Genomic DNA, 19,513 nt, shown 5'->3' on the forward strand with positions numbered 1-19,513 from the left:
ACAACAGAGGAGGATGAAATCTTGGAGGTACGTGAGTTAGAAACCATTGTGAGAACCAAAGAAATGGCCGAGTCGACTTTCTAGTTTTTTACTTTTTACACCTTATCTCGAGGGAAACAGATATTCCTAAACCTGAATGTTGAAATATAAACATCTTAGTCAAAGAGCAACGGTTGGCTACACTACAAGCAATTCCTACAAACTGTGTTTTTATTTTCAACAATGACAGTATAAATCATGACACTACTAACGAACTACTTTCACCATTTTCATGCCCACGAAATTTCTTTTCAAAGCCTGCTACATAATCTTCCATGCATGACTTGTAAGTTTGCATGCCGGGAACCTTTGTGGCCAATTCCAACCCAATATTCATCCACTTCTTTGCCACATCAATTTGTCCCAGCCTTACGGGAAGAGCAGCTCGATTCCATGCTGTCATGGCAAGCCATTTCGCTTCTTCTAGGGGATAGTCTCCTTCCTTCAAACCTACCATAATCCGATATGCTTGCCTATATATTTCGATCACTGAATCATCGTCTATGTCACCTCTATGGATAGTTGCTACAGAAATTAGTTTTCTGAGAATGAGAGCTACACTTTGGTAATCTGGTGAAGGGGATGCAAGCAGGGACGAGAGACAGGTTCGTAGGGTGAAAGTGGCCACTTCAGGGTTGGATCTTGGTCCTTCAGAAGCATCAAAGCCTATCTGAAGTAAATGTTGGGGATTGCAAGATTTTGAGCTTGCTAAGTTTTTAATCAGGATGAGTTGTTGTGCACCCTTGTCACTGAACCTTGAGTACAGATCATAGGCACTCAAAGTGTATATAAGGAAGATATTGGGATCCATGGCTGCAATTTGACCCTCATCTTTTCCACTACTACCTGAGCTTGATATTAATATCTGCATCCAGGCAATGGAAAAGCATTGACAAAGGCACAAAGCCACATGATATTGCGGAAAAAAAATGTAAGTTTGCAATCCTAGTTGAACGTGAGCCGTATCTGTACTAGACAGAATTAGGTTAAATGCTAGAATGCAAAAGAAAAAGAGGAAGAAAACAAAGTAATAAATGAAAAATAAATAAATAAATAAATAAAATAAAATAAAAAATGATCAACACCTTGATGGTTACCTTTCTTGCCCGGTCTAACAGTTCAATGGCTTCCTTGGTTTCAGTTTCCGGCAACGTAGCTTTTCTAAGCCTCTCATCAGCAATGATGGCAGATACAGACATTACTAATGACTTACCAACCATCGTACTATTTTCCTTTGCTTCGCCATCACTGACAATTCCATAAAATTCTGATGCTAATCTAAAGAATTCTGCACATAATTTGTATTTTTTCTCCTTCCCATTTCTAACTCCAAAATTCCATGCATTCACTGCAAACCAATTCCTTTCTCGTCTTCCGACTTCACCTTTCCCAAAAAAGAGTTCAGGTCCAAGTTCAGATAGCCGTTGATAAGCTCTATTCAAGTGCTTGAGGATATCAGAATCGTTACTGGAATCTTGAATTAGAATTGTAACTAAAGTGCGGAAAACTACAACTTCATTGGTTGGCATTGGTTTCCCTGAGGAGTAGAAATTCAAGAGATGGGATAGAGAGGCAGTAGCAGCAGAAAGAGAACTGCAAGCAACAGCTTCATGGGCTGAGAGGGAAAGGAAATCAGGGGTGAAGTCAAGACAACTTGACATTGCTTGCACCTGAGCAATAGCACTGTTGTGGTCCTTCGTTTGCAAGTAGATCTTGAACTATAAGTATCAAGAAACACGTCAGCAGTAAGAAGATCAATACATATGCAGTCCTGTATTCGATTAAGAGCCTATGAGAGAGCTTTTAATAAAAGATTTAACAGATTTTGATAAAAGTTGACGAAATGTGTGGTTGAAAAGTCGATAAAGCTGTGGATCATATGAAATTTGTGGTTAAAATTGAAGTCTGACCAATTAAAAAGTTGACAAAGTTTCATCAAACAAGGTCTAAATATGCAGAAACTGAGCTCAAGCTTACTTTCATTATAGAGATTAAGAACCATACCTTGAGAAAGGCACTGGCAATATTGGGTTCCAGCTGCAGAAATTGAAATCATGAAATATAGTTAATATATGAAGTTGGAAAATTTTTGAAGTTGACGTGAATGAAAACTTACCTGAAGTTATTTCTTAGTTACGTACCTTTTCAGCCTCATTGATATACTCTTCAGCTCTATCTAGCTGGGAGAGGCCAAGGTGACAGAGGCAGAGCACTCTGAATCCCTTCGCCCTGAAAATTCTGTTCTCTATGTTGTGAGGGCCATAAAGAAGAGACTTCTCAAACATCTCAGCACTTATCTGATATTCTTTTGCTCGGAAATGTTCTGCAGCACTGAAAGACGTTGATATAATTATTAGAAGTATTTCTTTTGTAGTAACTGCAAGCCTTATGACCTACTCAATGTTGCCGTTTTCTATCAGATAATGCTATCTTGAAATATGTTAACTAACATGGACGTTATCATTCTGCTTGGCTCGGCATGAAAACCACATGCACATGATGCTTTTGAACATCGTGTTTGCACAAGAACCACACCTTAAAAAGTAATAAACGTGAATGAAGAGCTCAAATGAAGGGTGAGCAAGCTTGTTTAAATACAGAAGGTATGTACTTATAGGGAAGGTAAGTGAAATAGAGAAGGATAAGCAATTCCAATGATCTCAAAATAAGCTGCACATTTAGAACTTTGTGGTTGGTCAACCATTTAAGACAAAAGTTTCAATTCAAGGCTATTCACAGGTCAAGGCTGCATTCACACCCTACTGAAAATGTTCAACCCTGCAAGAGAACTTCTTTACCTGACAATTGTTATTTTAGCAAAATTGTATGATATTTATTGCTCGTGTTGGGATATAGAAATGAACAAAAATGCGATCAAGCAAGATAACTTTTATCCTAATAAGCAATTGCATATCATTTTATGCAATAGAAGTTTAAAAAATTCTTTTATAAAGTCAACCCATACATTCAAATTTCAAACATACTCCTCCTCTGGGAGAAAATATAAAAAAGGCCAATCGGTTATTACTGCGATAGTTTCAACGAGGATATGATCTACTAGTTTACCAGTTCCAAAGAAGAGCATGCATTGTCGTCCTCTCCTTGGCAGCCGCATCTCCACTAAAAAGCTCCACCACCCTCTCGTCAGAAACTAACTCAGTCACGACCTTTGCCCTCACATTCGCACCCTCAGTCCCACCTGGACCATCCCCAACGACCCTATTCACGACCCTGATGGCTACACCAGGGCTAACACGACACCGTCCCAATAGCCCCAAAAACACTCCCTTAACAGTCTCTGCCCCAGCCGTGCCCACAGCCTGGAAATACGACTCCACAGCTGATACCCAAACTCCTTCCGGTATCCCGTTATTGACGACCATGCCCCTCAGCTCCTTCTCCGCTTCCTTGTACCTCCCCATTCCCAACCATGCCTTCATTGCTAACACACTCAAACTGGGATGGTGGTCTGCACCACCAACACCTTCTCTCAAAACCTTCACACACTTCAAAACATTCTCAAATTCATCACTTTGCAAATGTGCCGCTGCCATAAATCTCAAAATCTTCAACCTCAACTCCTTCAAATGTAATGTCTCCTCTGTCTTCTTCACTATTCTTAATCCTTTTTCACATAATTCTAGGGCTTCACACATCAATTTCAATGCTTCATTCAATCCAGAAACCTCGTCATTGGACAACAATATTTTTCCGAACATCAAATACTGATTAGCTAGAGCTTTGTAATTTTCTGAAGTTCCAAACAAAACATTTTTGGATCGATTTAACAATGCGATTGATAAATTCCGGTCAGAAACTTCCCAAGCGGTTCGAGATCGAGCCAGATTGAGATCCAGGAGCAGTTTTCGTTCATCATTATCGGAGATTGAATTAATCTCAACTTTTGAGATAAGATCAGCAGCCTTCTCGAAGCAATTGTTCGCGAAATCAAAATTTTTGAGGTCGTGCCATATAAGACCTGTCTTGTAGAAGAATAAACCGGCTTTAATCGCCGGAGAAGGTATCCCTGCGACATCAGCAGACAGGAAGAGAAAATCGGCGGCGATTTGCCGGAGCTTGGCATGTTCTTCGGAGAGTCTGTGAACTCCGCTAGAATTGGAGGTATAGGCAGCGTTGGAAAGGTCAACACAGGTATTCCAGAGGCGGTAGCTGAGTTTCCAGAGGAGGAGTTTAGTAGAGTTGGGGAAAGGAGAGAGTTGACTCAGCTCAGCAAGGACGAGTCGGAGCTCGGAAGAGAACGAATCTGCCAAGGGAAGTGAAGCAGAGTGTCGTTCGAGGGATTTAATTGAGGCTTCAATTTGGGAGAGAGCATGAGAGTAGTTGGAGGAATCGGCGGCGCTGGCGGTGGAGCTTTGGCGGAAGTCTGGCGTGGAAATTTCGGCGATTCTCATTTCAGTAAGAATATTTATGGCGGGAAATGGTAATAGATGAACTGGAGATTTTGAAAAGGGCGATTCTTATACCTGAAATAAAAATAAATAAATAAATAATTGAAAAACTAATCTTTTAAAGTTTTTCATTTTTTCCCAAAAAAGGCTTTTTTTTTGTGGGGGGTGGGGGTGGGGATTTAAATTAGGATCCGTTTGATTGCAATAATGAAATTAGTGTGGGAAAAAAATGAATTTCGGAGAATCGAATTGCCTAAAACTTGTTTTATTAAGAATTGTCAATTAAATGTGTTTGATTAATATAATTTTCTCCTGAAAAATGTTTAAATTTTCTATTTTTTGGTGCTTGTTTAACTTTGTTTTCATGAAAATTGTCAATTAAAGGAATATAATTTATTACAATTGTTGTTCAAATTGTCAAAAAAAAAAGGTGTAAAACAAATTTTCACCAAAAATCAAAGGATTGGTTTTGCACCAAATCAAGGAAAAAGATCAATTCCAGGAAAAATTCTTGTAATCAAACAAGTTAAAAAGTGAAAAATAAAAAAATATTCCATTTTCCCTGGCTTGTATCAAACAGGCCTTAGTATATCTCTTTTGTATAATCTTTTATCTTGCCCTAATTGTAACTATACGATTATTTGCTCTTCAATTCAAACTGTGGAAACATGTAAAGAAATTGACGATATGACCCCATCCCCGATGAACTGTACATATGACTAAAATATAACACGCTTTTATTGAGAAATTTGATTAAAATGGATAAAAAGAATGGTTTGTACAATTAATATGTAATTAATGATGAAATGTATGAACGTTTTTTACGATAATAATGAAATGTAATGACATTATATGCTAATTATCCTTTTAATAACTTATTTGGGCTTGTTTGCATTTTTTTCAAAAATTTGAAATTATGATTACAATTAGTTCTTTCTTTTTATTTTTGTTTTATTTAAATTGAAAAGTATATTCGTCATTTCTTAGCTTTTAATTGAGAAAATTGATAAAAACTTCCCTTTTTTTTTTTGAAGTATTATTTTGAATTGGCAGGTAGTCATATCACAGAACAATTTATCTTGTTTTCAAATCATGGATATTTCGTAGACTCATAAGAGTATGCATCAAACTAATCGAATATAAGAAGTACTAAGATGAATCCATTGCACCGCACGAAAGAATAACAAAAAATTCCATTCACGGTAAACATACTTTCATTTAATATCAATTTGTACTTCAAATTTATTCGATCAAGTAATTATACAATAATTTAATTTTAATCAGATAACTACACTAAGAAAATGTCAAACGAACATAATGTTTGATACAAAGGATGACACCACACTCACAATCAAGGCGTGGGTCCCGCGCGAATAAAATAATACCGACCTCCCCATGTGTGTGCTATGTCAACCGTTGTGTCAACTCCTATGTTCGTGTAGCACGACCCACTACACTATGATTTGATTTCAATCAAGATAATTTTGTCCAATTTCACCGACATGTATAATATGACAATCGATAAATAGTGCACAGTTTCACCTACAAAAAAGGCAAAACACGACTCTCTTTTCCTTATTATCTGGGACTTCAATAGAAGATTCCCAGATTTCATTGTAAGCATTATCAATTTGGGGGAAAAATGACATTTTTCCTTCAAATAAAGCAAGAAAGAGAGGGATCAATCCGATGGATCAACTCTGCCAATGGGTTCACACTGACAATAGGAGTGGACAAATTTCTTGTCTAATCGATCCAAACATTCAAACGAACCGAATTTGATCGATTTGGAGGAATGTTGGTTTGATTACTTAAATCTCAAGGGTTGGGTTTAAAATATATGTTGAAGGGAAAAATCCCCTTCAACCACCACTCCCACCAAACCGACCAAAATTGACTTGGATTGGTTTAAGTCAATTTATTCATCGTGTCGATGAATTTTGGGTTGGAATTTCACCCAAGCCGAACTGACGATTTGTTTATTCGGTTGAATGGGAATCCAACACAAATTGACCTTTGCTCACCCCTATCTTTCGGGGATAAATAAATTTATATATGTTGATAACTTATTTTTCTTTTATTAAAATGTAAAAGAACTTTTTAAAAATAACTTTACTGGTTCCTATCAAAATAATTATTGAAATGAAAAGTAACGTCACATTAATTAATTAAATTGTGAGGTGCCTGTAATTATCTTGTAACTACCAATCATCCAACAAAAAATTGAAAGATGAATAATCTAGTGGTGCAAATGATAGGAGTGATGTAGTTTCAGCATTGCTAACTGCCGTAGTGTGAGTGTTGATTCCTGAGATATGGAATTGAATTCTTTGTGAACACCAGTGTACAGGCAAACTCTTGTTCCTTGACCTGTTAGGGCACATTCCGTAATTTACCTCCTTCACGATACTCCAGGAACCGGGCGGTGAAAACTCTCAAAGTTGGGATTCAACCTTTTTAAAAAATTGAAAGATGAATTAAACCATGGAAATCAGTGATATAAAGTTCACATAGAGAAATCAGAAAAGTACGTTCTCAATCAGTGATAATAAGTTCTCAAACCAAAACAGTGTGCAATTATAAAGAGGAATCACGTGCTCATCTAGGACCTTCTATATATTTCCAATATTACAGTTCAAGGACAACTTTTTTGGGCATTCGTTCAATCTAGAATCATAAGCATGCTCAATCCTGCAATAACATACAGGGGCGGACCTACTTGGGGCCCAGTGGGGTCGGCCGCCCCAATTGACTTTTAGATTTTCAATTTTTCTCTAGTTATTTTAGGTTTTCAGATTTTTTTTCCCTGATGTTTTTTGGTTTCACCCACTGAAATTCCATCCTTAGTCCGCCCCTAATAACATATATATGTTGTAACTTATATAAGAAATATTAAACATAACATAACATCAAGAATAGTTGAATAAGCTTCTACCATTAATCAGATTAACAGTGCATTAAAAAAATAATTACATATTTTAATTGAAAAAGTGGGGCAAAGGCTATTGTGGAAAAGTGGTTGAATAACCCGGCAATTTACCACCATTTTTTTCCGGGATGATGAGTCTCCGTCAGCTGTAAGGGGAAAATAAAGCAAGCAGCGGAAGGCGCTAAAATGGAAGCCTAAAACCTTAGCTGAAGGGTTGAGAATCTATGCGCACGATTAAATTTGTGGTTGAAAATTTCGAGATTACTTAGTTCCATTTTGTAATCTGAGGACCAACTTGTAGTTCAGTCAAAAGATTGGAGACCAACAATGCAGTTGTTCTTAAATCTTAATTTACTAAAAATAAGAATTTCAGTATATTTTGATAAATATTGATAAAATGAGTTATTGAAAAGTCGATCAAATTTGTTGATTTCATGAAATTTAATTATTGACATAAGCTTTTTACCAATTTTTTTAACTAAATCAAACAGGAGCTAAGCCATCCAACTTGAATTGTCTCGCATCTCACTTAATTTCAATTGATTTTTATTATTTGCCTCTTTTCGTCATCGTCTCAATTTTGTTTGGACAATAAAAATTTCATTCAACCTACTTTTTGAGGTAAATACAATTCCTAATCAAGCATTGAAAGCAAATTTTGAAATATATGCTACCCGAATATCAAATGACAATTTATTTTTAACTTTTGAAACCCTGATTTGATTAGACGTCATATTTGCCTAAGAGGAAAGAGTACTTTTGATATGCAAGTTAAAAAGGAGGCTATTTTTAAGAAAATTATGATTCGGGGCTAATTTTTATTTCCCTATCCAGGTTGGTCCTTCAGAAATTTCCTGTACGGTTGGTTTTGGGCACCTAACCACCCCAAGAGTTAAAAAGAGAAGAACTACGTTGAAATCAAATTAGACGAATCTGTGTGAAAAAATAAGTACTAGGATCTTAACGGTTTAAAATGGCGAAAATAAAACATGTAACGCATGACAAGCATATAATATAACGAAGATGAAATGAAGGAGATGGGGAAGAAAGACTCTTTTAGGTCACATTATATTACATTCTTATTCCTACATTTGTTTGGGGAGGAACCCTACAAAGCCAGCACAACCGTGAGCAAAGCACCAATCAGCAAAGGTTCGGTGGAGTTATAGTCTACTTATCTCAAGTTGCCAAGTACCATTCTATTCAAGCAGTGGCAGCATCCTCTCTTCACTTTCGTCAACTCAATCAGCAGATTGTAAAGGATGTAAGGTCACCAGATCAATTACTTGCACCATTTCCCCATGCGCCGTCCCATTCACTGTTTGGTGCAGCCTTGGGTCCCTCAATGTAGTTTTGGCTTGCATGGGGATTGTGAGGTCCAGGAAGCCCATCCATGCCAGGGAATTGAACGTTCTCGGATTTTGTTTTGATTCCTAATAGTCTCAGCACAAATCTAGCAAGCTCTCCATACAATAACCCGGACCGATCAAACAGCTGCAAACAAAACATTCATGGTAAGCATGTGAAACAGAATAGCAAGTTCCTGAAGACAAAGTTGTAGCTTCTCATTCATCAGATAGTTGGATTTTGGACATGAACGACATATATTAGACGATATAGAATCCAAGAAACTACCTGAAGAAGGGCAGTCATGAACATATGGAACGCCTGTGTATTCTGATCTATCAAGATTGCAACCCGGCCAAAGAAATTTACTACACCGTGCATCTATAAATAATTATAAACAAACATGCTCAAGTGTACCACGGATAAGTGAAGGTTTAAATGAAACTGACATTAAAAAAAATTCAAAAGATAAAAGGAATAAAGCAATTCATCAATGCTCCATCTGAAGACTATCAATCTATATTTTCTTCCTGCAATGAGAAAGGGATCCTGCTAGGAAATTAACAACCCCAATAACCTACAGTATTGGTTCTTAGTGCGAATTATTAACTTTTCTAGTACTCCTCTCCCAGGTTCCCCAAATGAGAGTAGTAAAAAATTTCTAATTTCAGTTGTTTAGCTCAGAAATGTTTCTCAACTATCATCCCCTCTCTTCTTTCCAGTTGCTCATTCGTTTATGCCTTGTATCAGTTTGGTTAGGACCTGGTTAGCCATGCAAGGCAAGGGCCTGCAATCCTCGAACAATATAGAAGCGTTGATAAAAAATGAGGGCTTCAAACAACGAAACTTTTGCTTCTCTGTTAAGCCCAAACAAGCTGACAGATACACATACTGTCTTGGCTTACCACTCGCATTAATGAAATCCAGAAACCTGGTGGAGAAGATGGAGCACCATATGGATTATTCGGATCCTGCTCACCATACGGACCACCCATGCCCATACCATAACCTCCCATAGGGCCTCCGAAGCCACCATTATACATTCCCCCACCATTCATGCCACCTCCATAAAGTCCGCCGTAACCGCCTCTATACATGTTGTTTCCATATAATCCACTGCCATATGACCCTCCAAATCCTCCAGATGCTCCATACATGCCAGACGAACCATACAAGCCAGATGAACCATACATGCCTGTTCCGTAACCAGAATTATAATTCAGGCCAGAACCATAACCTGAATAACATAAACCAAAAGGCAACCTTCCATCAGACATTATTTAAAGATATGCATTTATATAGACATTTTTGTGTTGGTGTGTGTTCTATGCCAAAAGAATTAAACAGGCTAACCAAAACTACATAAACTATGCCATCTCTAAAACTTTCATCATATTCCAAACAGTGTTGGAGGAAAAGGCTGAAAGCTGTGTCAACTTGTGGTTGAAGGGCCTTCCCAGTTTACAAATTGGTATCCGAAGATTGGAACACTCAATTATAAGATGGTATATGCCAATCACACTTAACATTACATGTCTCTCAGTTAATCTGGATAAGAAGGTTGATTTCACCTTTACATGTACTCTCTCTCTCTCTCTCTCTCTCTCTGCCATTTTCAAGGCCAAATTCATCATACTTGTCATAGCATTGCTCAAAATCATATAGACAAATTTGATATGTATACTTGAAAGACGCCTAACTAGCATGCAAAATTCGAGAGCTGCTACGCTGCCACTGTGACTGAGGTATGTAGCCCTTTCTTCAAGGAACATGGGAGGATGCTCTTTCTTTTCTTAGGACCCACTATTCCCCTCCATCGTCAAGAAAATCAAGAACCATCATTTTCCTCTTTTCTATTTATTTTTTCCTCTTTTTCAATTTTTTCCTTTTGAAGGTATTTTGGTACCGTTCTATGTTTTACATGTAGCATGGTCTATGTCATCAATTTTTGACGTGTATATGTCCACATTCATGCCATGTACTCTATTAAATGGAAAACTTGATCCGAGAATTTAAAAGTATACATATTTTTATTAGTATTTGCAAAGTGTAGAGAGAAGGCTAGCGGGTTAGAAGCGCATATATCGTTCAAAAGAAGGCCGTCCTACTCTTATTAACTCCACCCTCTCGAATCTTCCCACTTATTTTTTGTCATTGTTTTCTATTCTTGTTGCGAGTACAAATAGATTAGATAGGATTCAAAAGGAGTTTCTCTGGAGAGAAGAGAAAATTTCATTTTGTTAATTGGGGTGTAGTTTGTTCTCCCATAGCAGTTCTTGGATTGAGGAGTTTTGTATTGTTTAATAAAGCCTTTTTAGGCAAGTGATTGTGGAAATTCGGAGTGGATGGAAACATTTTTGGAGAGAAATTATAAGGGCAAAATATGGTGTCATGGAGGGGGTTGGTGCTCGGTTGAGGTTTGGTTCTTATGGGGTGAGTTTGTGCAGCTATATCTGACAAGGGTGGAGTGATTTTCAGGATAAATTGACTTTTGTGTTGGGGAATGATAATACTATCGGTTTTGAAAATTATTGTTGGTGTAGAGATCAACCGCTAAGAGTGGAATTTCCTTCTTTGTATTGTATTGCTTTGATGCTTTCTGCTATAGTGAATGATGTCTAAATTATACATAACAAGAGTCTCAACTGGAACATTGTTTTTGGGAGGGAATTGGAAATTTGATGATTATGCATTGTTTTTTACCTCTTTGTATGAGATGTACATATAGGTAGGAAAAGGTCATTGTAGTAAGTGGAGGTTGGCAGGGATGGTATTTTTCTTTTCGCACGTATTTTAGATCGTCATTAGAACTTGTGGATAGTTCGTTCTCCTGAAAGATGGTATAGTAATGTAAGTTGCCTCCACATATGGCATTTTTACTATGGATGGTTGTGAGGGGGTAGGTGTTAATGATAGATAATATTCGAATGAGAGGTTTTTATATTGTCGAGTGATGTTATATGGGTAAGAGGGATGGGGAGACAATTGACTGCTATGATGCACCGACAAATACGTGTCGGATATGCTGACACGTAATTTCTCAAAAAGATACCGACCCGACACGTCGTCAATACGTTGATTAAATTCTTTAAAATTTTTCATTTATATAGTATAAATTTAATTTTATACTAGATATTAATTTTTTTTTGTTCAAATCTTTTAAGTATGAGTACCTATTTGTTATTTAATAATAAATTTAAGTTAAAAATATATAATATTTTTAATAAAAAAGAAAAATGCTTATGATAAGTATCCAAAAAGTGTCAGTATCGACATGTATCCGACACGTGTTGGATATGGATATGCTACTCCAGTTGAAGTGTCCGTACTACAGAGATTGACTACTTGTTCCTTCATTGTGAACAATATTTTGATTTCTCAACACATGGATTGGGCGTTGTTTAGGCGTATGGAAGATGTGTTAATGGCATGGTGGAGAAAGTTTCTTGATAAGGATAGCAAGCTTGTTTGGAAACTTATTCCGAACTGCATTGTATGGTGTGAGAGAGAAAGAAACCGTCGTTATTTTGAAGATCAAACAAGGAAAATAGAGCAAATTAGAAAATTGTTTTATCTAACATTATATATTTGGTTTAATACTGCGGTTACTAATCATATAGAATTGCTGCCTAATTTCATGTTTTTTCTTGTTTAAATTGATAATACACTTCCTGTGAATTATTTTTTGATTAATAAAATATTTGATTACCTATCAAAAAATTTAGCTCGAACAACTCAAAGATTTACTCTTTCATTCTCAAGTCGGGAGCTCTAAATATTAACCCAAGAATTTAATAACTCAAATGATACAGTTGGTGACTAAGCACATACAAGTAAAATATAATTCATATAAAAAGTGCTTAAATTACAAATTGATAGACATCTGGGAATGTTTCTTGAAGATGAATGACTTTACGTGATTTGTACAAGTTTAGAATGTGTTTTTATGAGTTCTATGGCAAGTAGCTTTTATATGCCATAAAAGATCAGAAGCCTTTCTTTGCTTGGATACTATGATATTAATTGTTTTCGTTACTGTTTCTATCAATTTTTTATAGTACACCACCTCATACACAGATATGTCTTTTATATTTTGAAAGAGATCCAAAGTATTTTCCCAATGTTTTCAAAAATGGGGAAACAGAAACATATTTTGTTCCTTAGTTTTTTTCTTTGTATCTATTTGTGTTGGGGGAGAGGGATTTGAAATTCCAAAAAATCATATGTATACAAAATTCAGCCGAGAGACCTACATTACAGTGAAAAATAAATTCATGCATAATTTTACAACTTCAAAAGTATCCATCTATTGCATATATAACTGTGGATACCTCCATAACTGCTGCCATAAGTCTGCTGTTCCCATGGCCTAGTAGGAACAGGCCTCCCAACTGTGCTTCTGTTTACAATGGTATTCCTATCACCTGTTGAAACAACTTCACCGGGTTTTGCAGTTCCAGAAGCCTCCACTGCATCACTCGTGCTACCACCAGAAGGCGGTTTAAAAGGTGCAGCACCAGAAGAGGGCCCAGCTCTTTCCCATGGTTTCTGGGGAGGGCTACCACCTACCATAATAGATACCAATAATTAATAGATGGTTAACGAAAGGAAAATTTACATATGGAGTATGATAATTCAACACATCAAACCACCTCTTGATGAGGTCAATGATTTTCCCATCTGCACTCAAATGCATTAAAGACATGATCAAACATGCCTAGAACAAAAGTGAGTTTACAGACAAACAGATATCATCATGAAACATTCATGCCTTCTCCATTGGCAAAACTAAGAGAAGTCAGTCAATGAATCTTTGTGGCTTTTCTTCCCCAAAAATTCTCTATACATGTTCCTATGAAGAAAAAATGAAAAAAATGCATTCTGTCACGTGGCTGTTTTGACTATCCTATGTTTTTTCCACTTTCAGATATATACCTTCCGCTAATAAAAATGAGAAGGTGATTATCTGCATTCTAACTAAACATTTAATTTTGGGAGGTGTAAGCCCTTGAAAACACAGAGATTTATTCAAAGTTCAGATTTAATTCTTTAAGAGTTTTACATTTGGGATAAGATCCACTCATTGAGCAGCATGAGAAACATATGGAACAGTTTGATAGATGTTGGAGCACTTCACGCAGATGTTGATTGTACAAGTCCTACGGGAGTACAGAACATTGGAAAGCAGCTGCAAGAGACAGGAATCAGGGAAACTTCTTCTCTATACCTTTACTAGCTAAAAGGGGTCCAATTATGATCAGCACCAACAATCCAATCAATTATATATCCTCTTACTTGAAATGGCGAAGTTGGATTTTCCATAGCACGATGACAAGGACAATTGAACAAATTGGATTTCTTCCAAATGTGGTGCTATTCAATACATGTAGCACTAATAATTTTATATGCTCCCAAATGAGAAAGACTGGAGTAGTTATATGCTTTACAAATAGACGAATTTACCAGATGCCTGTTAGCATATTTTTGCAAATGATAGCGTCAACAAAGCAACCTCTAGGAGGTGACAATTTAACCCAACCAATTCAAAAGATGTTAGCCAATTTTAATGATGTACTGAGGAAATGCATGGGATTAGTACCCATGAGAAAGAAAGATACCACAGTCCCTCACAGCCTAGGGATGGACCAGCCAACCAATTATAGTGAGACCTTATTCACATCCTCACTTCTGAAAGAGGATATTGATTATTGAGAGCCTGTTAAGATAGGTTGGCTTCAGTAATGATTAAATCAAACATAAGCCTTTATCCACCCCTAGTGTTATTCATATAAAAACAAGACGGGTCATGGTGGACATGCATCAAATTATAAACCTTAAACGATATTAAAGTGACAATAAATTTCTTCTAAGGACTGGCGTTCTCACAGATTCTCTACCCATGCGCCAAAGGACTGGCGCTATTTAAGATGTCGCACTTGCTCAAGGCCTAAATAGAAGTTAGAAATGTTGTCTTGGACCAAATACTGTTATAACAGTAGTTGGCAGTCAATGGTAAAATGACAGTATTTGAAATTGTGCATGGAAGGTTTCCTCCAAGATTGTTATGAATTCCTAGAAATGCACAAGTGAAAGATGTTGTTGCAACATCATAGGCATGTTACAGCAGCAGTATGAGGAAACTCAAAGCCTCCGGATGGATGTTGTAAGCCATTTCAGTTCATAGAGAGGATGGGTCAGGCATACAAGTTGAAATTCATCCAGTTATTCACATTCCACCACTGAAAAAGAAGAATGATATCATCATCAGAAGCAAACTAATGTCCTTGAGTTGAATGTAAATGATGACCTAGTTCCAATACCCAAGTTCTACTTGATCAAAGAATGGTTAAGCACTGTTTTAGTTCTTGGGATTTTTTCCATTATCTTAATTTTGAATTTCCTTAAAGTTGTAGAATGCTTTAATTGTCTAAATAAGTTGAATTAAAAATGTCTAGTCATTGATGTACAACTCAAGAGTCACGTGTAATTATAAATTGAAGCCACATAGATGAGGCAGATTTGAGGATTAATAAATAAGTGACGTGTAAAGTGTGGATAACTGTCTAAATCATTTATAAATAAAACTTGTGATGGATAAAAACAAGATACTGAATATCAGCATTCAAGCTGACATTTGAATTTGGGAGGTTTTATACCCTCGAAGAGCCAGATCTTTGCAACTTTCGCAACTAAATCTTTAAAGACTTGCAGATGATATAATTCTCTTACACTGAAAAATGACATTCCAGTAAAACTTGACCATTGGTGTGCCATTATGTACCAAGGAACCCAAAATAGCAAGAAATTCATCATTTACCCAAAGTGTACCAAGCTGAAGAAGGAGATCGGATATTTCCAAAAGCCTTGCGATCAAACTAACTATCAATTTTTCCCAAAATCATATATCACAAACCCTACTTACAGCCGTAGGTACAGATTAACTAATAATGAAAATGATAAAGGAATTAAACGAACCACGATACTGATTAATAGAAACAAATACATATGCAAATTGAATTTCATCTGTACCGACCTGATGATTGCTGGGCTTTGTTGTCCATGGCAGAGGAGGAGGAGAGAGAGAGGTGGCAATTCCAAATTGTAGTTTATCTCTCTTGAAACGCCCAAGAAAATCCGCTTGTATTTTGAGGGTGTTTGATTCCATTTTTTCTAAAAGACTCCTTTCTCATTTTTTTTCTAAACAACATATCCTTCAATAAAATATATTATACAAGAATTAAAAAAATTCTTTTTTTTAATCATATATTCTTCCTCAATCTACTATTCTAAAATATAATTTTTAAAAAAGAAAGGTGCTCAAACACACCCTTTATTTTTATTTTGTACTGCAATTGATTACGATACTTATGTCATCAACTATTATGTATTACACCATGCTACATGTACAATCGAAATTGACAACCACACCTATAGGAGGGATAAAAAATCGTGAACCCCCTTCTGAGTAGATTATCAACCCTAAATGTACAACTAGTAAAACTAAAATTTCTCTAAATCGAAGCATTCATGTTCTTAGCTAATCAAGATGTATACTTTAACATTAAATGATCACTTCACACTCGTAAAGTGTCAAGATGAATTGATACAATGAAATGTATTTTACCAAGAATGAGAAATTTTATCCTAATCAAAATTTAAAATAAAAAATGAAGTCATCCTTTGATTTATTTTGAAGTAAGAGAAATCATTATTAGATAATTTTATTATTTCAATCTAGCATCACATAAATGTCTTGTTGCCGTTTAATGTTCAAATGAATATTTTTCCATTAGCTGACAATATTGGTGCCACAATTTTCAATAGTTGAAGACATGGATATAACAAATGGTAGATTGGAGGACATGAATACCACACTTCGAAATTGTTGGGGAGAATTATAATGCGATTATAATGAAAAGTGAAAACGAGGAGTAACGAATTCCATTAAATATATGTGGATAATTGTAAAATGTGTAATTAGAATTAATGTTTGCCTTTGATTTCAAATTATAGTTCAACTATAATTTTATCTAATCAAACACTAAATAAAGGTTTGTATGCTTGTTGAACTATACTGTTTTCTTATTTAGAAGCCCTTGTTTGATCTCAATTTTTCAAAAACTCATATATAATCACACATTTTCTCAGTAAAATAATTTTACACGTAAATATAAAAAAATTATTTAGTCCTTATTTGTCTATCATTATTCAATGAAAATGAGTTTTGGAATAGTATGTTTAAAAAAAATGTGTGGTTAAAGGGTATAAAAAAAAATTGAATTTATGTGCAAAATATTTTATTACGAGAACCTGTGATTGGAAAATGAATTTGAGAAAAAAAAAGTTTTGAAATAATCATAGACAAACATAGTCTTATTTTTAATCATGCATTCTTATTAAAAAAAATCACTATTATAAAATATATTCTTCGAAAAAATGAAGCTCAAACAAGTGAACAACATCATTTTCCGATGAACTCCTCGCCTGGGATGACCGAAGGATATTCTAATTCAAGCTCTGAAGCAAGGCAAATTCTTTTCTCTAGCTCCCAATCATGTCTTCCTGAATAAAGATTCATTCAGTCTTTTTGTAGTTTGGAATAAAAAGTTCCGCTCAAAAGTAAGAGTCCGTTTAATTGCAAGAATATAATTTTGATGGAAAGAAAACAAATTTCAGAGAATTGAATTGGTTTAAACTTGTTTTATTAGGAATTGTCAATTAAATGTGTTTGATTAGTATAATTTTTCACCTAAAAAATATTGAAATTTTGGATCTTTTAAGGTATGTTTGATTACATTTATTTTCCATGAAAAATATCAGTTTTCCATCCAAATATCTAATTTTTCTTGTTTTTAAGGGAACAATTTTCTTTGTGTAGAGGTGGTTTTTATTTTTTACAAAAAATGAAAAATATTTTCTTTTTTGGTAATATTTTTTATACCAATCAAACACACTCTTAGTGTTCATTTGATTATGTTTTCTATGAAAATTTTGAATTAAAGGGATAAAATTTGTTATAATTGGGGATAGAATTTATTTCAATTATAAAAAAAAAAAAAAAAAGGGAAAATCATATATAATCCACCACGAAAAAATTTCTGATGATTTACCAATGGTTTGGAGCGTCACTATTGATAAAATTCGTGACAGTTCGCAACAGTATTTTACGCCACAAAAAAAATTATCACTTTTTAATTAATATTTGCAACATTATTTTGTGATGCGTTATTGCTGTCATAAAAATCATAATTGCAACGGGAACGTTGCTATTGCAAATGCTAAACAAAGAAATTAGAAATCACTGATACACTTTTTGCTATTTATGCTAAAAGTTCATTACCAAAAATGTAATTCATTTTCCATTTTTGATAAAAATAATAATAAATCAATAATTAGTATTCACCTTTTTCTATGGTACCTGAGCAAAGAAACTCCGTCAAAATTTATTGAAAAATCGAACAAAAATATATTAATAAATAAGTCAAATCAAAGAAAATAACGCCCGTTTGATTGTGTAAAATTTTTCATTGAAAATGAAAAATCAAATCCATTTTTCATCTTTGCCCTGCTTGATACCTTTTTTTTTTCCAGAGAGTCCATATTCTAGCTTGTCTTGGGAAGAAGCAAATTCCAGCTTTTCAAGGATGGTGAGAATTCCAATTCCGGTTTACTGACAATTTTTTATTTATTTTTCTTTTTTTTTCAATGAAAACTAATTGTAAGAATTATTGTAAAAGAAAATATTTTCATTTACTTGACAATTTTTATGTAAAACAAAGCCAAACGAGCACTAAAAGATAAATGATTTTCTAGATTTTTTTATTTTTTATTTTTTTGGCTATAGAAACAAATTTCATTTCCAATATCAGTAAATTTCATCCATTTAATTGATAATTTTTATGTAAAATAAAGCCAAACGAACATCAAAAAATATTTTTATTTCAACATTTTTCACGTAAAAAATTATACCAATCAAAAACAGTAATTTACAGTCCCAGAAAAATAATTTCTAGACAATTCAATTCCCTAAAATTCGTTTCCAATTCAACTCAATTTTTGTAATCAAACGAACTCTAATAATATTTTTACAAATTATCATTACATTCCGTCGCGAGGTCAAAAAAAGGTCTATTACATAAACCAGATCGAACAAGGCACTGATAGTGCCATTTAACATTAAGTACGTAAATTTAATCCATCATGAAATCTACGAAGGCCACAAAATAAACCACTGTCAATCTTCTTATTTGTCAATTTCAGGCCGAAAAACCTGAAAATAGACAATTACATCAATGAAGACAACAATAAATAAACATTAACGACAGAATGAAATCATCGAGAGTTTAAGTACCAGTAGGAAAACGAGTTAAAGTCGGTGTTTTGTTTAATGAGCACCTCTAACAATGTTCTAAATTATACTAAAATTATAATTTAGATTTTCAAAGTAGTCAAAAATTACTAAAATTGTGATATGTAAAAGAAATGCAAAGTGCACTTTTTGATAATAATAAAAAAAAAAAGAGTAAATTTATATCTATTTAGATCTACCAATAGGATTCACAAGAGGCAAAAAATTACCAATCCACTCGCACTCAATTATTTTAGATTTTTCAGTTAGAGCAGAATTTGAATTTATATTCATTAGACCATAAATGAGGATTCAAAAGTGAATTTAGAAATGTCAATTTGCACCACCATTTGATATGCTCTTATGGAATAAAAAAATTAATATCGTTAATTACAAAGTAGGTTCGAATTGATAGCATTGTTAGTGGCCGGTTAAAATAGG

At 34.7% G+C, this 19,513-nt stretch overlaps 2 protein-coding genes across 4 annotated transcripts; both read right to left on the reverse strand.

Annotated features, from left to right (window-relative positions):
- Positions 1-235: 235 nt before the first annotated feature.
- On the reverse strand, positions 236-4,451 carry LOC111406570 (TPR repeat-containing protein ZIP4). Its single transcript, XM_023035970.1, has 5 exons — positions 3,106-4,451; positions 2,181-2,370; positions 2,044-2,076; positions 1,137-1,757; positions 236-904 (listed from the first exon to the last, which is right to left on the reverse strand). The coding sequence occupies exons 1-5, from the start codon at positions 4,449-4,451 to the stop codon at positions 236-238; spliced, it is 2,859 nt and encodes a 952-aa protein (XP_022891738.1).
- A 3,909-nt stretch (positions 4,452-8,360) lies between these two features.
- On the reverse strand, positions 8,361-15,892 carry LOC111398972 (peroxisomal membrane protein 13-like). 3 transcript variants are annotated; one of them, XM_023026159.1, is made up of 5 exons: positions 13,374-13,745; positions 13,056-13,289; positions 9,630-9,961; positions 9,013-9,105; positions 8,361-8,871 (listed from the first exon to the last, which is right to left on the reverse strand). In XM_023026159.1, exons 1-5 carry the CDS (start codon positions 13,402-13,404, stop codon positions 8,656-8,658), a joined length of 906 nt encoding a protein of 301 aa, XP_022881927.1. In that variant the 5' UTR covers positions 13,405-13,745; the 3' UTR covers positions 8,361-8,655. The 3 variants fall into 3 exon arrangements, with proteins under 3 accessions (XP_022881927.1, XP_022881934.1, XP_022881941.1); XM_023026166.1 differs by lacking the exon at positions 13,374-13,745 and adding an exon at positions 15,758-15,892 and having other exon boundaries at positions 8,402-8,871; XM_023026173.1 differs by lacking the exon at positions 13,374-13,745 and adding an exon at positions 13,787-14,569 and having other exon boundaries at positions 8,402-8,871.
- Between the last annotated feature and the right edge of the window lie 3,621 nt (positions 15,893-19,513).

Source organism: Olea europaea, chromosome 1 (assembly GCF_002742605.1).
Source record: "Olea europaea var. sylvestris chromosome 1, O_europaea_v1, whole genome shotgun sequence".
NCBI lineage: Eukaryota > Viridiplantae > Streptophyta > Magnoliopsida > Lamiales > Oleaceae > Olea > Olea europaea.